The sequence below is a fragment of the Musa acuminata genome, chromosome BXJ3-9, assembly GCF_036884655.1.
Source record: "Musa acuminata AAA Group cultivar baxijiao chromosome BXJ3-9, Cavendish_Baxijiao_AAA, whole genome shotgun sequence".
In the NCBI taxonomy this organism is placed as follows: Eukaryota; Viridiplantae; Streptophyta; class Magnoliopsida; order Zingiberales; family Musaceae; genus Musa; species Musa acuminata.
Window position 1 is genome coordinate 39,578,776 of NC_088357.1, and position 25,984 is coordinate 39,604,759.

The window sequence follows — 25,984 nt, forward strand, 5'->3', positions numbered from 1 at the left end:
CGTCCGACCTTTTGATTCTACTGAAATCGAAAATTAATTATGTCAAATTGGACATAATTACTTATAAAAACAATAAGTATACTGTTGGAAAATTATAAGTATACAATAAGTTCACTTATTAATCAAATTATAATTAATTATTTTGGATATATATTTGCAAATTTAACTCGTTTTTCCTTTTATCTACTCTTACCTGTCACGGACTAGTATTTCTAGTACAAATACGTCTCTTGTACGAAGTGGTAGATTAGGACAAATCCAAGGGATAGGGATAGGGATTAATAAAAGGGTATACGGAGACTCCAAAGACACATTAATGTATACGGCTCTTGATCTCCGTACATCTTGATAATTCTACGGTGATGGCTTTATTGGACTTGATGGTAATTAACTACTCCATCAGGGGCCATCATCCGGCTAATTCGACCCTAAGCCGGAAGAAGACCAGTTCGCCCGCTCCCTCGCCAGTTGCAGTATATAAGAAGAAGCGGTCGGCGGCTAAACCTTCTCCAGGGCGGAAAGGAAGTATACAAGCCGTAGGGGGCGACGAGAGGCGGCGGGACCGAGGTAGGGGAGTGGAGGGAACCCACTTAATCTTGTTCTTTCTTTGTGTTCTGTTGTCTCCGTTGCTTGATTCGGTCCTGGCTGCTCTCCCTGGCAGTCCAGCTCTTTATGGGTCCTATCTTCTCAAAATGATTTCTTGGTTTCCATTTCTGTGATTTCGTTCGGTTTTTATTTTGGAGTTGTTGGTTCTATATGCTGTAGCGGGAATTTTCTTTTTCCCGTTTGAACGTAGGTGTTGGTGTTTCCTTTTCTTTCTTGTGTTGGATTTATGATGAGTGGTCTGAGGTTTTTATCGGTTTGTGTAGTTTTATCGCTCAAAATTTTAATTTTTATGATTTTTGGTGGATGGGAAGATGGATCGGTACCAGAGGGTGGAGAAACCAAGGGAGGAGACCCCGATTAACGAAAATGAGATCCGTATCACGTCTCAGGGGAGGATGCGCAACTACATCACGTATGCCACCAGCATGCTTCAGGTATGCGCCATCTGAAAGAAAAAAAAAGATACTTTTTTTGAGTCTTGTAGTTTTGTTTCAGGTTTGCCGTTTATTGTTCTTTTGATCATAATACTATTTTATGGGAGATTAAGAAGCTCTACTGATGATATTGTGCGGAAGCAAGATTATGAAATATACTCTACTAACATTTAAGCTTGAATGGTGGTTACTGTAACGACCTACAATATAAATGTCCTTTCTAAAGGCCCAGTGCCTGTAAATTAGTTGTCTAAGTTATTTTTCTCCTTGTGTATATCCTGGTCATTGTTGCAATATTCAGTGGTCTGCAACCGTTTCATGTTGTCCATCTAGATTTATACAAGAGAAAAGCAACATTAGTAGTTATATCTCTTGAAAATTAAAATGTCAGCTCATCTAATTTATTTTTCAATGGCATGTAGGTTATGTTTTCAGAAAGAACCAATATGTTTAATGCTTATGCTTAACTGACTAAATTTACTTTCACAAATTTTCCTGGTGGCAACAATGATGAATTGGCTTAAGTGGACTTCAAAATTGCAAATAATAGTAGTTAGATCAGCTCAGCATGTTTTGTCTTATATGCATTAGTATCAAGTAAAGCTTCTCAGGTTGGCTGTTTATAGTATTTCTAAAATATTTTTGTGTTCACTTCCAAAGGAAAAAGATTCAAATGAAATCATCTTGAAGGCAATGGGTAGAGCTATCAACAAGACTATTATGATTGTGGAACTGATCAAGTTATTAGCTTTCGGTGATCTGCTTTATTCTCTAGCTCTCAAGGATTAATTGTGTTATACACAAGAATCTTATTGGTTTTCTGGTAAATTCAATTATGCTTATTCTTTTTCCCAATTAAATGAGAATAAGTGTTTGAAACTCCCACTTTTTTGTTTCATTATAATGATGACACAGAGAAGGATAGTTGATCTACATCAAAATACAGCTATTGGATCTGCTGACATAACTGATACACGGGAACCATTAGAGGAAGGCTTACTTCTGTAAGAAGACTTACTTTTAATGTCAAAACATCAAAGTTTTCATGGATGTTGGCATGTCCATAACTTGCAAAGTTAGATGTATTTTTCCATGTTTAAACATTGAAAATTTTCGTTTTTTATATCTTACTGTTATTATTTGCAGGCTTGAGACAACTAGACATGTCTCTGTGATCAGTATAACTTTGTCAAAGAAAGAGCTGGATACATCTGCTGTTGGGTTAGTTCAACAGGCATCTCCTTATTCTTTTGGAGCATATGTGCTGAAATTTGAAGATATAATAATAAACAATTTATACTTTTCTCCTTGACTTACACATTAGCACCACATACAAGTCATTACAAGTTTTTCTCTTCTCCCACGGCGGGAGCGTCTTTTGGAGTTAAACAGTTGTGTGATATCTGTTAATTAATATTTTCTTCTCTTTGCTCTATGGCCTTGAGTCTCAAATTATGTAGGTTTGCTACAAAGTTTGTTGTTACACTTGTTGTGTTTCTTGGATGTTCATTTGTTACTCTGGCACTATTATTGGAATAGATATAACTTCATTACAAGTGAAAGTATTTTATTATTGTAAGTCATGCAAATATCTCTTTTTTTTTTGGTATTTGCTCCACATGTTTGGTCAGCAAGTCATTATTTTGGGCTTGTGTGCCTGTGCTTTTGAGTTGAAATCCTTTATTAAACAGTTAAGTTGTACACCAACCAAAATATATTGAGGCAAGAAAACTGGTATAAGAGTAACCTAGTCATAGTGGGAGGTAACTTGGAAGTGCATTAGTTAGTTGTTTGCTTTAATTTTCAGAAGTTTCAAAATCAAATTATTTCTTGCTTATATTTGCCACTAGACTTCTTTTATTTCCATGTTCCGCTAGTATTGATCTTAAACTTGTTTTTTGATTTGGGGGCATCCATCCTGTTTTGTTTTGCAAAATGTGTCTCTTGTAACAAAAAGAGATAGTGAGCTTCGACTCCTACTCTCTTAAAAATGTATTTAAAGCTATAAATATGGCCCTTTCTAAATTGTGAATAGAGGTTCTTACTTCTAGCTTTGACTCTGAGTGTTGGATGGTTGATAAGTAATGTGTCCAAAAAATGTTTGTATCACTAAGATAAAAATGTTGAGATGAATGTGTTGTCTGTCTAAGGAAGAAAGAAAAAGAACTATTTTCTTTCATGAACAATTAGACATGCCTTCAATTGCAAATAAAATGAGGTTGAATCATTCGGATGGTATAGGCACGCTCTAAGGAGATCTATAGATGTTGTTAGATGATGTGAGATAATTATTAATACTGGTGTGTGAAATAGAGGGAGACTCAAAAGGATTTTATTAGTGACTATAAATAAAGATTTAAATGATTTTGATTTAACTAAGGATATTACCTTATACAGGACTCAATTGACAGAAACTGATCCATGTAGTCAACCCCAATTAGTTGGGAACTCATGACTTGTTTTTATTGTATTCAAGTTTCTTTCAAACTTTGTGTAGGCTGACCGCTCAGTATTGATATGTCAATGTACTAAATGACCTCTCAGTATTGATATGTCTATGTATGACATTTGAGTATGAAGTCTATTAACATGGCTACTAGGTTGAAGCTTATGCTGGTTAGGCTTTATGAATTAGCATCCAGCTTTTGTCATCAAAGCATCTCTGCACTTTAATGGAGATGTGTTGAACAAGTCTGTCAAAATTAGCTTCATTTATATTATTCCTACTTTTTCTATATTTAAAAACTTGTCTTTTACCGATTGCCTGATTTGTGGCTTTCCAAGAACTTTCTTGGAGAAACTAGGAGTTGAAGGAAACATTATTTTACCATCTAACCAGCAATTGTCATCTTCCAATTTATTGCATGCCTTGTAATTCCTTCCTCCATTTATTCAGTAAGATCCATTCAAGATCCACTTTGGGAGTAAATAAAATAACCTGGATGGGATGACTAATCTTATTTTCATATTATGAATCATAAGTGCATTAGAGGCTCAAGAGAGGAAATGATTTAAGATATTTTCCTTTCTAGATTTCCCTTATCATAATAACTTTCCTTTAGATTTCCTTTAGTTTTAGACTTCATATTGACTAGCCATTATTTCTTTCCCTAGGTTTCAACCTCCATTGCCCAAAGATGAGGTTAAACCCTTGGGTGAATTCGGCTATGGAGGAGGTATTTTGTAAACTTCACTCTACAATATTTATTTAGATAATTTTCATGCAATTTTCTCTGACAACTTATTTACAAACGCAGAGGGCTCACCCGTGAGTCGAGGTAGAGGCCACGGTGGCCGTGGCAGGGGAAGGGCTTATGGTAATTATGATGGTCAGGAAGATTTTTTATTCAGCAATTATATCTATGTTCTGTATATTTTGTTGTGCCCATTCTGTAATATGTAATTCTCATGGGTTCCCTTGTGTTATATGTTCAGGAGATGATACGGCGGATTATGGTGATGGAAGCTGGGACAACAAGGGACGTGGATACGGTAGAGGCGGCTATTTCCGTGGCAGAGGCCGAGGTTTCCGTGGCAAAGGTGGTTATGGTGGCCAGCCTGATTTTCAGCAGGAAACCAATGGCAATGACAATGAGGGTTCTATTCCTGTTCGGGGCAGAGGTAAGTTTCTCTCAGGCTTATAAGATTGGTTAACAGTCAAATTCGTGAAGACCATCCTAATGAAACATGGGCTGTGTTTGGAAAGTTCCTAATGGATCCATCTTAATCCTTTTGCATCAGTTCAGTAGGTTTTTCATGATCAAGTGGGTCTACGTCTGAACATTGTTGAGGATGTCTAATTTCAGGTCGTGGTCGTGGTAGGGGCCAAACCCGAGGATGGGGTCGAAATTCTCAACTGAACGGACTGATCCATGCTGGTGCTGTTGGTGCTTAATCAGATTGATATCATCTGCATGATTTCTGCTTTTGTGTCTGGATGGATGCCTGCTCTGATGAGTTCATCATTTGTTTCCTAACGCTGGATTAGCCATTCCTGTGTCATGATATAGCATCACAATGAATCACTATGATCCCAAGAGTTCTAGGCAGCCATTAGTTTTTTTTCTTTGAGAAGACTAATAGTAGGTCTAATCAATAGAGCAGTACATTCTTTTATTTAGTTTCTTTTGTAAAGGTAGCATGATAAATACTTAGCCATGCCATAATTTCTTATTAATGAGTTGCCCATTTTAGCATTGGTTTAGTGCTATCTTGTAATGACATCTTTTTATTATAGTAACATCTCTAAGATTAATATTTTTCAGATTGTTGCATGAACTTCGCATACAATGTTCCTCATCTTTCCCCATTTTGGATTTGTGGCTGCACCAGTTCTTGATCTGAGAAAAATGAGGGCCTAATTATCTTGTATTTTGCGTAGAATGTGTACAGATCATTATTCCTTAAAATTCAATTTCATGATCTTCTTCTTAGTGAAAGTATATTACGCTAATATAAATCACAACCTGCACACACATGCTTGAGAGATCTGCCAAGAATTAATTTAATCGCAGTGCCTGCTATCAAATTGTTTTAAACATGATACTGTAATTGGAACTAAAGTCCATGGCAAAGGATCAGTTCCAAAGTCTTTCCCACAAATGAAGCTTCCAATAAATCCTTCCCACATTCTCAATTAATGAAAGTAAAAGATAAATGCAGAAAACATGGGTGGCCTCCATGGCCTGTCAAAACTCCAACAAAATGGAGACCTGGTCTTAGCACACCAACCACAGCCAACTTGCACTAAATAAAGGCAGTTCAGGGAACTCTTCTTTGGAGAGAAGCTACCATGTTTTTAATCTTATCAATCATCCGATCTAAGTTTTAGATGATTAATGAGGAGATGTCAGCAGCTCAAAAAAATTAGTAGTGTTGAAGTCAAACAATCTTTATCCTGGAGAATATAAGCATTTCAATGGTTGAAGTAATGCGAAGAAGAGGAGAAGAGCACACCCATTCTGACCATCACGACTGAAAGCTCTTTGCTTGGAAGAGGTCATATGGACGTGTCTTGTGGAGTTGCCCTTCGTCTATCATCACGCCATAAACTTCATCATATTTATAAGCACAGACCAAGACATCTCCATTCATTGCATTGCAAGCCATGGCATCCCATCTCGTGTTAACTTCCAGGCTTACTGCTACCTCCTCCTTCTTCTTCTTCTTCTTCTTCTTGTGTCTCGTAGCTCGCCACCACTTAGAAGCTGCGGAGTACACGGTTGGCGACGCCGACGGATGGGACACCGGCATCAACTACCTCCTCTGGTCCAATAAGTACAACTTCACCGTCGGCGACGTGTTAGGTAACGTCATGAGAGTCGATCATCTCCTGCAAGCAGCCGCTTCGGATTTCTCGTTTACTGATCGATGTGTTCCGACGCACGCAGTGTTCAAGTACGTGCAGGTGCAGCACAACGTGTACCAGGTGACGGAGGAGACGTACCGTTCATGTGACTCGAGCACCGGCGTGACAAGGACGTACGACAGCGGCGACGACCGCGTGACGCTGGGCGAGGCCACGAGCTACTGGTTCATATGCACCATCAACGGCCACTGCCAGGCCGGAATGAGGCTCGCCGTTAGCGTGGCGAAGTCGAGCTCAGACGGAGGCGGTGCCACCTCCGCTGCACCGTCGCCGCCGGAGCAGGGCAACGGGGCGGCCGGAGGGCGCATGGGGTGGTGGTGGAAAGCATGGATGTTGTGCCTGTCGTTATGCCTGTTGACTTGGTTGAACTGCTTTTGAAATGGTGGGTTTGTGTTGGACATTTGTTATTCTAATTTTCCAATTTAACTGTTGTGTTAAGTTTGATTATTAATTAATATTGTTAGTAATATTCATATGTTTTCTCCATTTAAATCTAAATAATTAATCTTAAATTCCAAATTCCAATCATAAGAGATCAGTTGTTCTTTTTTGGTTTTTTTCTTGATCTGCGTACCTAACATTCTCGATTGGCCGCCTTTGGTGCATAGTTAACAAAACAGGAACGGATGGATATTGACTCGACTAAGTCTCGAGTCGTTGACGAAACGTATGCCAATTGGCTATATGTTATATTTAAAATATAAATTATAAAACTGTAATATTAGAAAAATAATGAAAGAGAATGATAGGGATGGAATAGAAGTTTGGAGGAGAGAGCTGAGTAATGAATATGGTAGGTGTTGTTACCTTTCATTAAATAAATGGGCGAATTGAAATATCATGATTTGATAGCCAACCACCTATCTCTCCTTTTCTCTGTTTGTTTTCCATTACTTTCCGATGGAACGATGATGATATATTGGATGAACCAATCTGATTATAATAATATTTTTATATTATGAGTGTTTTCAATAATATCCGAAAAAAAATACTATATCATAATCAGTTTATTTTATTTTATGGAATTCTTTTCATGCTTAAAGGAATTTTGGGTTCGTGCACGTCTCAAACCCAAAATGTATAAATTTTTGAGAAATTATTATTATATCATGGACTTGATGTTCTATCAGGTTTTTGCTTGGTCAACTTATTTTTGTTGTCCTGACGCAAAGTGTGATATAAACGAAACTCAACCTGATCGAACATATATTATCATAATTTAATCGTAAATGTGACATGAAAGGAGAATTATGTTAGTTTATTATTAACTTGAGCTTAATTATGTTGGTTGGATGGGCGGTTTAGACTTAAAAGAGATAAGCTTTTGATATATTGTGTCATTTTATGCAATAAATAATTTACAGTGAATAGTTTACAGTGTCTATCAATAACGAAGTCAGTCATATGCTACATAATAGGGACTACATGCCATTCACACAAGCACTTTGTTATTTATGAAATGTTAAGTGTACACCATCCTAACATATGTGCGGAATGGAAGGAGCTTACCTACTGGTGTCTCCCTCTATGTTTTGGACTCACTTTCCATACCTACTGGTGTCTCCCTCTATGTTGGATTCTACCGTCTCTTTATCTTCTCAGTCGAACATTGAACGGATCATGTTTCTTGCCAAGGCGTTGTTTGTGAACTCACTTGTTTTGGGACACTTCATGAGTCGCTCTTTAAAGAGTTTTATGTTGCATGCAAGGAATGCTATATCTTGGAATGTTGGTCTTTTCTAAAGTATTTTGGTGACACTATATATATATATATATATATATATATATATATATATATATATATATATATATATATATATATATATATATATATATATATATATATATATATATATATATATATATATATATATATATCATTGTGAATTAGGAAATGACTATTAAATATTCTAAATATGATATTATATTTACTAGTATATTAAATAAAAAAATTCATATTAAATAAATATAAGAATTAATAAAAACTTTCTTTAACGGAGTTTCATCTCTTCCTATTTAAGAGGAGATGTCTCTCCTTTGTTCCTAGTCTAGTCAAGCCCAAGAACAAAAGGAACGAAGAGTTATGTTAAAGGAGAGGTACTTTCATTACCTTTTTTGAAAATAAAAAATTTTATTTTATTTTTACTTTAATTCCTTAAATTTTAAAATTTTTATAGTTTAAAAATATTTATTGTTGGATTAAGATATATTATCTAAAGTTTTTAAGGGATTCTTTAATCCTCTTTAAATATTTTTATTTTAGATTTAAACATATTAAAATTATACATATTTTATGTATTGAATACATGATATATGATTTTTCATATTTAGATTAACAATGTTATTTTCTCGTATTGTCATTTTAATCTTATTTGGATTAAAATTTACTATGAGTAGTTTAAAAATATTTCTTAATCCTTTAAATATTAAAATTTTTATTGTTAGATTACAATATATTATCTGAAAAATTTTGATCACTTTTAAGATTTAAATTTTTATTATTTGATTAGATCATGTTGAAATTAATTATCATATTGAAAGTAGGAATTTTAATTCTTTTTGAATTATGAATGTCATTTCAAGTTTATCTTTCAATTTTATTTTTTAATTTGTTGTTATGTTTTAAGATATTATTCTTAATGAATATATGTTGTTATAATTTAATATTGATTAAATTGGATATGAATATGGTTAAAACAACCCACGCCCAATCCATAGGTTAAGTTATAGCCCACTTGCTAGGCCTAGTCAACAAATCAGGCCCAGCCTGTAGGCTAGGCTCAACCCGCGGGTCAAGCCCTAGCCCGTAGGCTAATCTAGTTGAGTCCGGGTAGTTATGTGCGATGCATATAACCAGTCCATGGACCAGGGTTGATTCAGCCTGGTGTGATGCATGTATAGTCATGTGTAGTGCATATTGCTAGTCATAGGTGGCCTTTAAGGGTGGCGATGCCCGTGGGGACAATACCACCTGTGGGCGTTGCGCTCACGAGCAAAATCGCCCGCAGGGGCAACGCCGCTTGCGGGTAGAGGCAACGCCCCCGCCTCCGCAATGGCCGCCATTAGGGTGGCGGTGGCCACAACGCAACAACCGAGAAGGGATTAGGGTTTTTATGGGCAAATGATAGTTTTGCCTCTTAGAATTTTAGAAATTTCGAGTTATGTCCTTTCTATATAAATTATCTAAATATCCTTCATAATTTATAAAATTTCCCACATATCTCAAATTTTAAAAAAATATTAATTAATTAAAAAGTTTAATTAACTATTATTATTTATCTATTAGTTCTATATTATAATATATACATGTGATATATGATGTAGATAAATGATCATGGACCGTGTGATATTATGTAATCATCATTATTATTATTATTAAGGTTTACGAGTCTCTATTTTTTTCTTGTTTATTATCGGGTCTGCGTGCTTATGATTATATTGTAATTACATGAGGAGGCACAACGGGAGCATGGAGGTGATAACGAGACCCACGAGGTCAAGACGGATGATCGTGATACATGGGGAAGTATCGAGATACCGATGGAACCGACAATGATGAGATAGACAATCATAGGGAATTGAAATACGTCGCTACACACATAGATCTTGATATGAGTGATTGGGCCCACTAGCACGGGCTTGATCACATTAGGCTATGGTCCATGATCATCTTGTATGATTGCTTATGTAATGTATGATTACTAATACATATACTATATATATGTATATATATTTGTATGCAATGTAGATATATATTAAATATATATGTGTGTGACATATCATAGGAGACCAAATTAAAATCTCATCTCTTGATAATATTAAGTCAATAAACGTGAGACAATTAGATTGACCCACATGGCCTTTTACCATTATAGGTAGGAACCGATTCCTGACATAAGTTGAGTTGGTCAAGGCTCACATATATCACGATTCATTATCTTGCTTACGACATAGAAATGTCACTAGTGACCTGAGGATATTTTATGCTTGGTTGAGTCTCTTAAGGGTATATCATCGAATCAGACTCATTTTATAATAATGGTGATGACTTAACTGAACATCATGATTGGTCGAGTCCCTCAAGGCCATAGTGGTTTGGAGGTTGAATAGGACAGAAATCACAAAGAGTTATGATTGGCAAGAGTTGCTTACCTTTACTAACTTAGTGTAATTAGTCGAGTCCCTTAAGGTTATGTTAAGATGCCGATTAGATCTCAATCCTCACTAGAGATCCATCAGGGGCCTCCAATTCATATACTTGAGGGAGTTTTGTGTTTCGCGAGAAAATAGTGGGAGTAGATCAAGATAGAAGTATATGCTAGTCATAGATGCCCAGCAAGCCAATCACGTGAGTGATGGCACGTGTGACTTGATACAGAATCTTTTTGCTTATTATATTTTGGCGTATATCACTTTATAACTATTGCATAAATGCATATATATATTGTGATGTCCTTGGATTTGTGCAATGGGAATCGGATCGTGATGAGATCACGATAATGAGATCGATTCACCTTTAAACACATATCCTAAATAATCCCGGTCATAGGTTACTTGAGAGGGACATCGTGATAACCGGATAGACTGGTGTGCTGTATACCCGTCCATATGATGGATGCAGCTGGTCTCATAGCTGCTCGTGTAGGGACACTAGGGATACAGTACAGGTGCTCATTGGAGAATGAGTTCACTGATTGATCCGCTTAAGGAATGCTGGATGGTTGATGATGCCTTATTGTCAGACAGCGATTCCGTAGTCCTAGTGGTGTATCTGGTCCTTAGACTTGAGACACCAAGGATGTCCTGTATGAGTGCTCCACTCTTTGATACCAGACTTATAGGTTTGGCTGTCCCAGATCTAGTACAACTGGTCATTGGGAGTGGTAGTCGACCTTACGAGAGCTATTGAGTGTCGACAGAGGATCATCCACTCTCGGCGTCATGAGAGGAATATCCCATGTGTTCTTGCTCAAACAAATCCCTAGCTAGGGTCATTCGGGTTGAGAGAGAAAGAGTTCTCCGGGAGAATCCGATTAGAGCGAGACTTGAGTAGAAACCGTATGGGTCTGACAGCACCATGCTCGATATACGGTCTCTGGGATATTAGATGGATGAGGGACTATAGGTACATGGTAACTGAGGACAGACATGTCCAATGGATTGGATTCCCCTGTATCGTTTGGGGACTACGGCGTAGTGGCCTAGTACGTCCGTAGTCGATGAGTCGAGTGAATTATTACAGAGATAATAATTCACTGAGTTAGAAGGAGTTCTGACAGGTATGACTCACGGTCAGCTCGATATTGGGCCTAGAGGGTCACACACATATGGTAGGCATTGCGATGAGTAGAGGTTCGGATATGAGATATCCGACGGAGCCCTTGTCTTATTGGTTGCAGATCCAATACCCACTAGGGAAGGACCCATTAGGGTTTGACACGGGATCTCTATAAATAGGAGGGATTCACAGCCTCATAGGCTAGAGTCTTTGCTTGCCCTTCCTATTCTCCTCTCCCTCTCCACCTCAGAGTAGGCCTGGAGTTTTGAGGAGCGTCGTCGCAACCCTGCTGTGTGGATCACCGCTAGAGAGGAGGACGCTTGACCTCCTTCACCCTCTCCTAAGGATCTACAAGGAAACAGGGATATACGATCTCCCTAGGTAACACAATCTCTATACGCAGTTTTGTGTTTTGCGAATTTTTGCGCACCAATCTTCACACGACGACGAACATCTTTTTGGGAATCGGGGATTTTTGTTTTCTTATTCTTCCGTTGCGCATATGATGTCGCCCCCCATGATTTCCCAACAATGGTATCAGAGCCAGGTTGTTCGTGCGAATGATTGGTTTTGAACTGCGTGTGTTGTAGGAAGAATATTGACGTCAAAATCGTTGACGCAAAAGCAAGGAAGGGCAGCAACAGTTGCTGCCCTCGATCTGCATGCCTGCAGCCGCAGCCAAGCAGAACAGCACCGGCGCATGCGCAAGCGCTGTGCCTGCAGCAACCGGCCGGTGGTCTGCTTGCAGCAGGCTTGCTGCTGGCGGGGCTGGCAGCCCACGGGCAGAGGCGCCGCAGGGCAGCGGCGCCTGCCGCCGCTACTCCCGCGGGCGAAACCCCCCACAGGGGCGGCCGCCCGGCGATACAGCACCGTCTGCGGAGGCAGCGGCGCCCGAAGGGGGCACCCACCCGCAGCAGCATCGCCGCCAGCGGGCGTGCCGCCTGCAAGCGAGGGCAGTGCCCTCGCCCCGCCGCACAGGCCGCCGCCGGCAGGGTGGCGGCGGCGGCAGTAGCGAAAAGGGGAAAGGGTATTAGGGTTTTCTGGGCAAAAGACAGTTTTGCCCCTCGAAATTTGAGAAATTCCAGTTTCTGTCTTTTGTCCAAATTACAAAAATACCCTTAGGAATTGAGAAATTCCCTACATGTCCCTGATTTCAGAAAAATATTAATTAATTAAAAGGTTTAGTTGATTATTATTTTTATTATTATCTAGTAGTCCTACATGATGATGATTATTTATACATGTGATGTATGATGTGTGGACGGATGATCATGGACCGTGTAATGTGTGTACTTGTGATTATTATTATTGAGGTCTGCGAACCTCCATTATATTTCTCGTTTATTATCGGGCCTGCGTGCCTATGATTAAGTTGTAATCACATGAGGAGGCGTAGCGGGAGCGTGGATGCGATAGCGGGACCCACGAGATGGACGATCGTGATGCATGGAGATGCATCAAGATGTCGACGGAACCGACGAGGACGAGATGGACGATCACAGGGCATGGAGATGCACCATTGCACACATAGATCTTGATGTGAGTGATTAGGCCTACTGGCTCGGGCCTAATCATATTAGGTTGTGGTCCATGATCATCTGATGTGATTGCTTATACACATACTAGATATGTATATATATATTTGCATGCGATGTAGATATATATTAAATATGTATATGTGTGACATGTCATATTAGGAGACCAAATTATAGAAACATCTCTTGATAATATTAAGTCGGTAAACGTGAGGCAATTAGATTGACCCACGTGGCCTTCCATCGTTATGAGTAGGAACCGATTCCTGGTGTAGGTTGAGTTGGTCGAGTCCCTCGAGACTCACCTATATCGCGATTCGCTATCTTGCTTACGACATAGAGATGTTACCGGTGACCTGAGGGCATGGTATGCTTGGTCGAGTCCCTCGAGGGTATATCATCAAATCAGACTCATCTTGTAACGAAGGTGTTGACTTAACCGAGCATCATGGTTGGTCGAGTCCCTCGAGGCCATGGTGATTCGAAGGCCGAACAGGACGGGAATCACAAGGAGTTGTGATCGGCAAGAGTTGCCTACCTTTTAGGCTTAGTGTGATTGGTCGAGTCCCTCGAGGTTACACTAAGACGCTGATTGGATCCTGATCCCCACTAGAAGTCTGCTGGAGACTTCCGTTTCACGTGCTGAGGGTGTTGCGTGACTTGTTAGTAAAATAGTGGGAACATATTAAGATAGAAGTCCATATCTTGATAGTTTATTTCTTGCAAAATCTGCATGTTATTCATTTCTGCTACATCTTTATTTTCAGAAAATGTCGCTTTCAAATCCCTTACGTGGCATACTTGATGTCAACCGCCTCACTGGTCCAAATTATATGGATTGGCTCCGTAACTTGAGAATTGTTCTCACAGCGGAGAAAATCGTGCACATCCTTGATACAGTGATGCCTACGCCCGAAGAAGGGGCAAGCGAGGATGAGATCGCTCGCTACGTGAAGTACATTGATGACTCCACTCTTGCTCAGTGCTATATGTTGGGCTCTATGACTCGAGAGTTACAGAGACAACATGAAAAGATGGATGCCAGATCCATTCTCCTACATGTCCGTAAATTGTTTGAGGAACAGGGAAGGACTCAACGATATGAGATATCCAAGAGCCTTTTTCGCGCTAGGATGACTGAGGGGACACCGGTTCAGAACCATGTCCTAAAGATGATTGAGTGGATAGAGAAACTCACAGGTCTAGGAATGATCCTAGAGGATAACTTGTGTATGGACATTGTGCTTCAGTCCCTACCAGATTCCTTTTCACAGTTCATAATGAATTTTAATATGAACAAGCTTGAGGTGACTCTCCCAAAGCTCCTCAATATGTTGAGGGAGGCAGAGAGTACTATTAAGAAAGAGAAGCCAGTTCTCTACACTGGTGAGACCAGAAAGAAAAGGAAAGCAGAAAGGTCCCTTAAGAAGGGAAAGGGCAAGGGCAAACAAGGTAAAGCAAAGGTTGCTAAGAAAGACCCAGCAAAGGACAAAGGCCAGTGCTTCCACTGTGGTAAAGATGGGCATTGGAAGAGAAACTGCAAAGAGTACCTTGCAGAAAGGGCGAAACAAAAGCTTGATGAAGCTTCAGGTACATTCATGATCAGTCTCCATTTGTCAGACTCTTATGATAACACATGGGTATTGGATACCGGTAGTGCTTATCAGATATGCAATTCATTGCAGGTTCTAGCAAGGCCTAGGAGACTAGAGAGAGGCGAGATGGACCTCAAGATGGGTAATGGAGCAAAAGTTGCTGCATTAGCTGTTGGCGAGGTCGCCCTACATCTGCATAATGGAGCTTTTATTGCATTAGATGCATGTTATTTTGTTCCTTCTATTATCAAAAACATTATCTCCATTTCATGTTTAACAGTTAGTGGATATAAATTTGTTTTTGAGAACAATGGTTGTTCGATATTATTAGATGATAAGATCATCACGAAAGGAACATTGCATAATGGTTTATTTATGTTAGACACCACTCCACATATCATGAATGTAAATGTGTCCAAAAGGAAACGAGATGAGTTGAACAGTGTATACCTGTGGCATTGTAGGCTAGGTCACATCCATGAAAGAAAGATTCAAAAGTTGCTAAATGATGGATATCTAGATCCATTCGACTATGTGTCATATGCAACTTGTGAGCCTTGCATTCGTGGAAAACTGACCAAATCTCCATTTAGTAGAACTGGAGAGAGAGCCAATGAGTTGTTGGAACTCATACATAGTGATGTATGTGGACCCATGTCAACTCATGCCATTGGAGGTTACTCCTACTTCATTACATTTACTGATGATTTCTCAAGGTATGGATATGTGTACTTAATGAAGTACAAGTCCGAGGCCTTTGAGAAATTCAGAGAGTATAAGAATGAGGTGGAGAACCAGACTGGAAAGAGTATCAAAACTCTTCGATCAGATCGAGGAGGTGAATACTTAAGTATAGAGTTTACTCAATTCCTCAAGGACCATGGGATATTATCCCAATGGACACCTCCTTATACACCTCAGCTCAATGGTGTCTCTGAAAGGAGAAATCATACATTATTAGATATGGTACGGTCCATGATGAGTTTCGCTGACCTACCCATCTCATTCTGGGGATATGCCCTAGAAACCGCAGCTTACCTTCTGAACAGAGTTCCAATTAAGTCGGTAGTGTCTACACCATATGAGATATGGAAAGGGAAGAAGCCTGATCTTAAGGTTGTTAAGATTTGGGGCTGCCCAGCCCACGTTAAAAGACACAACCCCGATAAGTTAGAATCAAGGACAGAGCGATGCATATTTGTGGGGTACCCCAAGGAAACTTGTGGGTATTACTTCTATCATCCCGAGGACAAAAAAGTCTTTGTAGTTAAGAGAGCAGTGTTCCTTGAGAAGGAACACATTCTTGGCGGAGATAGTGGGAGAATGATAGAATTGAGCGAGGTTGGAGAACCAAGCTCAAGCACCACTCTACAGCCCGAGTCTGTTTAGGTACCTAATACACAAGTATCAACTTTACGTAGGTCTGATAGAGTATCCCATCCTCCTAAGAGATATGTGGGACATATTAGAGCAGAGGATGTAGAGGATATTGATCCTCAGACCTATGAGGAGGCTATTATGAGTATAGACTCCGGGAAGTGGAAAGAAGCCATGAATTCTGAGATGGATTCTATGTACTCCAATAAGGTTTGGAACCTAGTTGATGCGCCCGAAGGTATTGTACCCATCGGTTGCAAGTGGATCTTTAAGAAAAAGATCGGAGTAGATGGAAAGGTAGAGACCTATAAAGCAAGGCTAGTGGCTAAGGGGTATCGTCAAAGGCAAGGTGTTGACTACGACGAAACTTTCTCACCCGTAGCAATGCTAAAATCCATCAGAATTCTATTGGCTATTGCAGCACACTATGATTATGAGATCTGGCAGATGGATGTGAAAACCGCATTCCTCAACGGGAACCTCGAGGAGGAGGTGTATATGATGCAACCTGAGGGATTCGTGTCCAAGAACTACCCAGATAAGGTGTGTAGGTTGCTTAGATCCATTTATGGACTAAAGCAAGCTTCCCGAAGTTGGAACATAAGATTTGATGAGGCAATCAGATCTTATGACTTCGTTAAGAACGAAGATGAGCCTTGTGTATACAGAAAGGTAAGTGGGAGCGCTATCACCTTTTTGGTGTTATATGTGGATGACATCCTCATCATTGGGAATGATGTAGGAATGCTATCCATAGTAAAGGCTTGGTTATCTAGACACTTCTCCATGAAGGACTTAGGGGAAGCATCCTATATTTTGGGGATTAGAATCTATAGAGATAGATCCAAGAGGATACTTGGCTTGTCCCAGTCCAGGTACATAGAAACTATTGTCAAAAGGTTTGGCATGGAAAATTCCAAGAGAGGTCTCATACCGATGAGACATGGGATATCGCTTTCTACGAGTATGTCCCCAAAGACTCCAGAAGAAAGGGCAAACATGGATATGATACCTTATGCCTCAGCAATAGGGTCTATCATGTATGCCATGCTATGTACTAGGCCTGATATAGTGCATGCTCTGAGTGTCACGAGCAGGTATCAGGCGGATCCAGGCTTGGAGCACTGGAAAGCAGTAAAGTGTATCCTTAAGTACTTGAGAAGGACTAAGGATCTTTTACTAGTAAATGGAGGTAATAGCCTTAAGGTTGAAGGCTACACTGACTCAAGTTTTCAGTCTGATGTCGATGATAGCAAGTCGAATTCAGGGTATGTGTACACCTTGAATGGAGGAGCAGTGTGCTGGAAGAGTTCCAAGTAAGATACCACTACTGACTCGACCACAGAGGCGGAGTACATTGCTGCATCAGATGCAACAAAGGAGGGAGTCTGGGTGAAGATGTTCATCACAGATTTGGGAGTCGTTCCGAATAGCGAGAAGTCGACTTCCTTATATTGCGACAACTATGGGGCGATTACTCAAATAAGGGAACCCGAGTCTCATCAGAAGTGTTTTGAGGAGGTTCCAGCTTATCAGAGAGATCGTAACCCGAGGAGATGTAGCAGTGGAAAGAGTTCCATCCGAAGATAACATTGCAGATCCACTGACAAAGCCGTTGTCTCAGATTGTCTTTGAGCGTCACAGGAGTCTGATGGGGATCAGACACATAGGTGATTGGCTTTAGGTCAAGTGGGAGATTGCTAGTCATAGGTGCCCAGCAAGCCAATCACGTGAGTGATGGCACGTGTGACTTGATACAGAATCTTTTTGCTTATTATATTTTGGCGTATATCACTTTATAACTATTGTATAAATGCATATATATATTGTGATGTCCTTGGATTTGTGCAATGGGAATCGGATCGTGATGAGATCACGATAATGAGATCGATTCACCTTTAAACACATATCCTAAATAATCCCGGTCATAGGTTACTCGAGAAGGACATCGTGATAACCGGATAGACTGGTGTGCTGTATACCCGTCCATATGATGGATGCAGCTGGTCTCATAGCTGCTCGTGTAGGGACACTAGGGATACAGTACAGGTGCTCATTGGAGAATGAGTTCACTGATTGATCCGCTTACGGAATGCTGGATGGTTGATGATGCCTTATTGTCAGACAGCGATTCCATAGTCCTAGTGGTGTATCTGGTCCTTAGACTTGAGACACCAAGGATGTCCTGTATGAGTGCTCCACTCTTTGATACCAGACTTATAGGTTTGGCTGTCCCAGATCTAGTACATCTGGTCATTGGGAGTGGTAGTCGACCTTATGAGGGCTATTGAGTGTCGACAGAGGATCATCCACTCTCGGCGTCATGAGAGGAATATCCCATGTGTTCTTGCTCAAACAAATCCCTGGCCAGGGTCATTCGGGTTGAGAGAGAAAGAGTTCTCCGGGAGAATCCGATTAGAGCGAGACTTGAGTAGAAACCGTATGGGTCTGACAGCACCATGCTCGATATACGGTCTCTGAGATATTAGATGGATGAGGGACTATAGGTACATGGTAATTGAGGACAGACAGGTCCAATTGATTGGATTCCCCTGTATCGTCTGGGGACTACGGCGTAGTGGCCTAGTACGTCCGTAGTCGATGAGTCGAGTGAATTATTACAGAGATAATAATTCACTGAGTTAGAAGGAGTTCTGACAGGTATGACTCACGGCCAGCTCGATATTGGGCCTAGAGGGTCACACACATATGGTAGGCATTGCGATGAGTAGAGGTTCGGATATGAGATATCCGACGGAGCCCTTGTCTTATTGGATGCAGATTCAATACCCACTAGGGAAGGACCCATTAGGGTTTGACACGGGATCTATATAAATAGGAGGGATTCACAGCCTCATAGGCTAGAGTCTTTGCTTGCCCTTCCTATTCTCCTCTCCCTCTCCACCTCAGAGTAGGCTTGGAGTTTTGAGGAGCGTCGTCGCAACCCTGCTGTGTGGATCACCGCTAGAGAGGAGGACGCTTGACCTCCTTCACCCTCTCCTAAGGATCTGCAAGGAAATAGGGATATACGATCTCCCTAGGTAACACAATCTCTATACGCAGTTTTGTGTTTTGCGGATTTTTGCGCACCAATCTTCGCACGACGACGAACATCTTTTTGGGAATCGGGGATTTTTGTTTTCTTGTTCTTCCGCTACGCATATGATGTCGCCCCCCATGATTTCCCAACAGTATATATCTTTATTGTTTATTTTTCGTAAAATCAACATGTTATTTATTTATACTATATCTCTTATTTTTTAGAAATATATCGTTTTCAAATCTCTTACGTGGCATACTTACCGTTAACCGCCTCATTGGTCCAAATTATATTGATTGGCTCCATAACCTGAGAATTATTCTCACGATAGAGAAAATTATATACATTCTTGATACAGTGATGCTTACACCCGAGGAAGGGGCATGCGAGGATGAGATCACTCATTATGTGAAGTACATAAATGACTTCACTCTTACTTAGTGTTATATGTTGGGCTCTATGACTCCTGAATTATAAAGACAATATGAAATGATGGATGCCAAATCTATTCTTTTGCATCTCTATAAATTGTTTGAGGAACAGGAAATGACTTATTTTGAGATGGATTCCATATACTCCAACAAGGTTTGAAACCTAGTTAATGCACCTAAAGGTATTATACCTATTGGTTGCAAAAGGATATTCAAGAAGAAAACCAGAGTAGATAGAAAGATAGAGACCTATAAAGCAAAGCTTAGTGGCTAATGAGTCTCATCAAATGCAAAGTGTTGATTATGCAAAGTGGCTAATGAGTCTCATCAAAAGCAAAGCTTATGGTATTATACTTTAAGAGAACCAAACAGTTGCTAGACTTCTTGGTTGCCATCTCCTTTTCTTCTCTCCCCTTCTTCTCCTCAACTAGTACGTGTGGAGATTTGGGCAGCAAGTTAAGGAGTGTCTTCGCAGCTCCTACCGTGTGGATTATCGCTAGAGAGGAGGCCGCTTGACCTCTTTAATCCTCTCTTACAGATTTGTAGGAATTCAGGGATATACGATCTCTCTATGTAATACAACTATCTTACATGTGATTTTTAATTTTTATGGGTTTTTTTTGCGATGAATACCTTTTTAGAAAATCTAGGATTTTATTTTATGTTCTTCCGCTGCGCATGTGATGTCGCCCCTAGAATTCCCTACACATGACCAGTTTATGGGCTAGCCCAACCTAGCTCAATATTATTATTGGATTCGAGCCCAAACATTGATTGAACAAAATCAGACTTGATTAGTCAATTCAGGGTGATTCCGAATTGATTGACTTATTCAAGTTAGGTTTACCTAATTTAAACCTACTCTAGTCCAAATTATACTAGTCTAGAGTAATTGCAGACTAGTTAAATGAGGATTAGAGATTAGTTCAACTAGGTTTTAGTTAAATTGAGTTTAATATGATCGATTGAACTAGGATTCAAGTCAATTGAGGGTTATTGTTAGTATTTGACATGAATAATGTTTAAAAGAGATGTTTTTAATATGTTATTTCATCCTGACATGACTAGTATGAGATAATGTTATTACCCTATTGAGGGTAGATAGGACGATTCCCTTCAGGGATTAACGAACCGTTATACGTAGTGGATGGACAGTTCCTCCATCCGTTGTTGGGAGGAATGTATCCCCACTTTGGCGGGTGAGAGACACCACTCCATCCATTGTTAGGAGAGTGATATAAGTTTGCCTCCATCCTCTGTTAGGAGAATACAAACTTATCCTATACAATAAAGTCTTTCTATCTGTTGTTGAGGGAGTACTCATTCGGGTATTTGATATATGCCAATAGAATACTTGATTTTTGATCATGTATTCATTTTGAGTTAACTATTGGGGTTACTGCTTAGCATTAGCATTGTTGAATTATCTTTATTTTTTATTTTCAAAGTAGCCTCCCACTAGCACTAAATCAGATTTCAATGAAGAGCAAACCTTCATCTACTGCTAGATAGAGCCATATGAGTGATTCATTGAGTTAACATAACTATGTTTACTTTTCAATTTGATAAATAAATAAATTATAATAAATATTTATAAATTATAAATAAAGTGATATTTATCTACTTAGCTCTAATGTGTGGAAAGATATGATCTTGAAAAAAAAAAATCTAGGATGTAACATCTTTGTATGGTATCAGAGCATGGCCTAAGGCCTTAGGTGTTTAAGTCCTTTGATTGCCTTTGACCGATGATTATTTTTAATCTATTATAGGAGTAATTGAGCCAATTTTAAAGAATAGCGGTCCTATCACTTGGAGTGCTCATGGTCGCAATGCTACTAGTCTATACACTTGGAGAGGTGTTCGAGCAAATAATAACCTGGAAGTTCCATACATCATAGAGCAAACCCAATCCTTACATATACCTATTACTGATTATATGTCAGCTTCTCCAACTTCGTAGAATGCATCTCATGCCCTAGCACCCATCAATACTCCAAATAATGTATACAAAGTCCTCAATGCTATTAGATGATGCTTCGAGTGTTAGAAGGAGCGAGATAAAGTTCTGCGGGGAGGAAATAATACCTTGGATCACTTTAAGAGATTGGGACTCTCAATTTTTAAGGGCAAACCAGATCCAATCTTTGCTAAATATTAGATTTGTCAAGTAGAGAAGACATTAGAAGCTATTGAATGTAAGGAAAATCAGAAGGTGCCTTACGCTTCTTTTATTTTGGAAGGGAAAATAGACACTTGGTGGACCTAAAAAAGGAGGTTGTTATAGGCTAGAGGTGTTGAATCTCGGATTTTGATGATGAAATCAATTGATGAGTTTCGATATAATCTGCGTTTTGAGTGATGCAGGACTAACTTTGATTAGAAAAGGTAAATTGATTAAAGCAGGAAGAATTGGATGTTGGGCCAAAGTGAACATGTTAGAAGATTGGACGTTGGACCAGAGGATCAGTCGACGTGTCGGCAAAAGGCTTCGTGCCGTGAATTCGGGCATCGGGTCGAAGGATCGGACATTGCGCCAAGAAGATCGGAAGTTGCGGGAGTCAACATGCTGATTGGGCAACACGTCGAAGGATCAGATAAAGTGCTAGAAGAACCAATGATATACCGAAAAATATATGATTAAGTGCTTTGTAATAATTTTCCTAGATCGAGTTAGTTTAGGTCTAATTGAGTCGGCATTGGGGTGAAATAATGTAACTTAATTATGAGCCAATTGGGCCTAAATTGGGAGTGATTTTAGGCCTATTAAGAGGCTCATTCAATGACCCAAATGTTGGGTCAAGAGGTGTCACCATCGTAACAGGTGGTAGAATCATCTGTGAGTTGGAAAACTAAAAAAACCTAGTCTCCAAGGCTGTCAGGCAATGGTACTGCCTAGTGATAGTGTGTCAGGTGGTGGTATCGCCAGACTGGGTGGTGGTACTATCCAATGTCAGGCTACAAGCGGTGGTACCATCCAATGTCAAGCTGTAGGCGATGGTACCGCTCGTACTCGGAAGACCCAAAAATTTAAATTTTTGGCTCCATGATTAAAATTGCTTTGACTTGAATTCAAGATTTGTATCAATATAACATATTGATAGAGGGAGTTTAGTTTAAACTCTGTTATCAATTGATTGTCATTATAAAAAAGGGGGAGATTGTTGAATCTCAGATTTTGATAATGAAATCAATTGATGAGTTTCGATCTAATCTGCGTTTTGAGTGACGTAGGGCTAATTTCAATCAAAAAAGATAAATTGATATTGGGCCTAGAGGGTCACACACATATGGTAAGCATTACGATGAGTAGAGGTTCGGATATGAAATATCCACCGGAGCTCCTATCTTATTAGATATCCAATAAGCCCCTGAATTATTGGATCTTCTTAATGAGATTCAATAAGAGCCCATGAGAGATTATTGGATAAAGATCTACTAATTTAAGAGACTTGGATAATTGGATGAGATCCAATACCCAATAGGGCAGGATCCATTATGGTTAAATTGATATGGGACCTCTATAATAGGAGGGAACTGGTGGTTTATAGGCTAGAGCTTTTTATTTGCCTTCTTCTATTCTCCACCTCTTCTCCACCTCAGAGCAGGCTTGGAGATTTGAGGAGCGTCATCGCAGCCCTGTTGTGTGGATCATCACTCGAGAGGAGGGCACTTGACCTCCTTCACCCTCTCCTAGATATTTGCAATGATTCAAGGATATACGATCTCCCTATGTAACACAATCTCTCACACACGTAGTTTTTTATTTCACGGATTTTTGTGTACTAATCTTCGCACGATGACGAACATATCTTTAGGAATTAGTGATTTTATTTTTATTATTTCACTATGCACGTGATTTTATTTTTACCTAAATTATGAAAATACCCCTCAGAATTTAGAAAATTCTCTACTTATCCCTGATTTCAGAAAAATATTAATTAATTAAAAATTTTAATTGATTATTATTTTGTATTATTATCTAGTAGTACTTCATGATGATGATTTATACATGTGATGTATGATATGTGGATGGATGATTATGGACCATGTGATGTATGTACTTGTGATTATTATTATTGGGGCCTACGAGTCACCATTTTATTTCTCGTTTATTGTCGGGTCTGCGTACCTATAATTAAGTTGTAATCACGCAAGGAGACACAATGGGAGTGTGGAAGCGATAGCGGGACCCACGAGATGAACAATCATGATGCATGGAGATGCGTCGAGATGCCGACGGAATCGACGAGGACGAGATGGACGATTACAGGACATAGAGATATACCGCTGCACACATAGATCTTGATATCAGTGATTAGGCCCACTAGCTCGGGTTTGATCATATTAGGTTGTGGTCCATAATCATCTGGTATAATTGCTCATATGATGTGTAATTGTTTATACACCTACTATATATATATATGTATATATATATACATATATGTATATACATAAACATATATACATATATTTATATATTTATATATATATATATATATATATGTATATACATGTATATATATATGTATATACATATATATATACATATATATAATATATATATACATATATATAATATATATATACATATATATAATATATATATACATATATATACATATATATGTATATATACATACATACATATATATATATACATACATATATATATACATACATATATATATATATATATATATATATATACATACATATATATATATACATATATATATATACACATATATATATACATATATATATACATATACATATATATACATATACATATATATATATATATATGTATACATATATATACATATACATATATATATATATGTATACATATATATGTATATATATATGTATACATATATTTATATATACATATATGTATACATATATGTATACATATATATGTATACATATATACATATATACATATATATGTATACATATATACATATATATGTATACATATATACATATATATGTATACATATATACATATATATGTATACATATATATATATATGTATACATATATATACATATATGTATACATATATATATATGTATATTTATATATATATAAATATATTTATATATGTCGAATAGGACGACAATCACAAGGAGTTGTGATCGGCTAGAGTTGTCTACCTTTTGGGCTTAGTGTGATTGGTCAAGTCCCTCGAGGTTACACTAAGACGCTGATTGGATCCCAATCCCGACTAGAAGTCTACTGGAGACTTTCGTTTCACATGCTGAGGGTGTTGCATGACTTGCCAGTAAAATAGTGGGAGCATATTAAGATAGAAGTCCATATTTTGATTGTTTGTTTTTTACAAAATATGCATGTTATTCATTTCTACTGCATCTTTATTTTCAAAAAATATCGCATTCAAATCTCTTACATGACATGCTTGATGTCAACCGCCTTACTAGTCCAAATTATACGGATTGGCTTTGTAACTTAAGAATTGTTCTCACGGTGGAGATAATTGCGTATGTCCTTGATACAATGATGCCTACGCCCGAGGAAGGGGTAAGCGAGGATGAGATCACTCACTATGTGAAGTACATTGATGACTCCACTCTTGCTCAATGCTACATATTGGGCTTTATGACTCCTGAGTTACAAAGAAAATATTAAAAGATGAACGTCAGATCCATTCTCCTATATGTCCTCAATTTGTTTGAGAAACATGGAAGGACTCAACGATATGAGATATCCAAGAGGCTTTTCCGCGCTAGGATGATTTAGGGGACACTAGTTCAAAACTATGTCTTAAAAATGATTGAGTGGATAGAGAAACTCACAGGTCTAGGAATGATCCTAGATGATTATGTGTGGACATTGTGCTTCAATCCCTACCAGATTATTCCTTTTCATAATTTATAATGAATTTTAATATGAACAAGCTTGAGGTGACTCTCTCAGAGCTCCCCAATATAATGAGGGAGGTAGAGAGCACTATCAAAAAGGAGAAGTCAGTTCTCTACACTAGTGAGACCAGAAAGAAAAGGAAAGCAGAAAAGTCCCTTAAGAAGGGCAAGGGCAAGGGCAGACCAGGAAAAGCAAAGGTTGCTAAGAAAAACCCAACAAAGGATAAAGGTCAATACTTACACTATGGCAAAGATGGGTACTGGAAGAGGAACTACAAAGAGTATCTTGTAGAGAGGGCAAAACAGAAGCTTGGAGAAGCTTCAGGTACATTCATGATCAATCTCCATTTGTCAAACTCTTATTATAACACATGAGTATTGGATACTGATAGTGATTATCATATTTATAATTCGTTGCAGGTTTTGAC

At 38.7% G+C, this 25,984-nt stretch overlaps 2 protein-coding genes across 4 annotated transcripts; both read left to right on the forward strand.

The window, feature by feature from the left end:
- Positions 1-464: 464 nt before the first annotated feature.
- On the forward strand, positions 465-5,304 carry LOC135586005 (uncharacterized). Of its 3 annotated transcripts, XM_065166827.1 has the most exons (9): positions 465-567; positions 918-1,040; positions 1,701-1,780; positions 1,958-2,044; positions 2,187-2,261; positions 4,155-4,216; positions 4,298-4,357; positions 4,476-4,661; positions 4,847-5,304. In XM_065166827.1, exons 2-9 carry the CDS (start codon positions 918-920, stop codon positions 4,933-4,935), a joined length of 762 nt encoding a protein of 253 aa, XP_065022899.1. In that variant the 5' UTR covers positions 465-567; the 3' UTR covers positions 4,936-5,304. The 3 variants fall into 3 exon arrangements, with proteins under 3 accessions (XP_065022899.1, XP_065022897.1, XP_065022898.1); XM_065166825.1 differs by lacking the exon at positions 1,701-1,780 and having other exon boundaries at positions 1,956-2,044; positions 4,298-4,369; XM_065166826.1 differs by lacking the exon at positions 1,701-1,780 and having other exon boundaries at positions 1,956-2,044.
- A 735-nt stretch (positions 5,305-6,039) lies between these two features.
- Positions 6,040-6,881, forward strand: LOC103998541 (chemocyanin). Its single transcript, XM_009420034.3, has 2 exons — positions 6,040-6,346; positions 6,431-6,881. The coding sequence occupies exons 1-2, from the start codon at positions 6,148-6,150 to the stop codon at positions 6,784-6,786; spliced, it is 555 nt and encodes a 184-aa protein (XP_009418309.2). The 5' UTR covers positions 6,040-6,147; the 3' UTR covers positions 6,787-6,881.
- Positions 6,882-25,984: the final 19,103 nt, after the last annotated feature.

Bases quoted from the DNA above. Each gene is read 5' to 3' on its own strand.
- LOC103998541 (XM_009420034.3), top strand. From the start codon at position 6,148: ATGGCATCCCATCTCGTGTTAACTTCCAGGCTTACTGCTACCTCCTCC. The intron at 6,347-6,430 runs GTAACGTCATGA...CGACGCACGCAG, and splicing joins CACCGTCGGCGACGTGTTAG to TGTTCAAGTACGTGCAGGTG.
- LOC135586005 (XM_065166827.1), top strand. From the start codon at position 918: ATGGATCGGTACCAGAGGGTGGAGAAACCAAGGGAGGAGACCCCGATT. The intron at 1,781-1,957 runs GTTATTAGCTTT...GATGACACAGAG, and splicing joins ATGATTGTGGAACTGATCAA to AAGGATAGTTGATCTACATC. The intron at 2,045-2,186 runs GTAAGAAGACTT...TATTATTTGCAG, and splicing joins TTAGAGGAAGGCTTACTTCT to GCTTGAGACAACTAGACATG.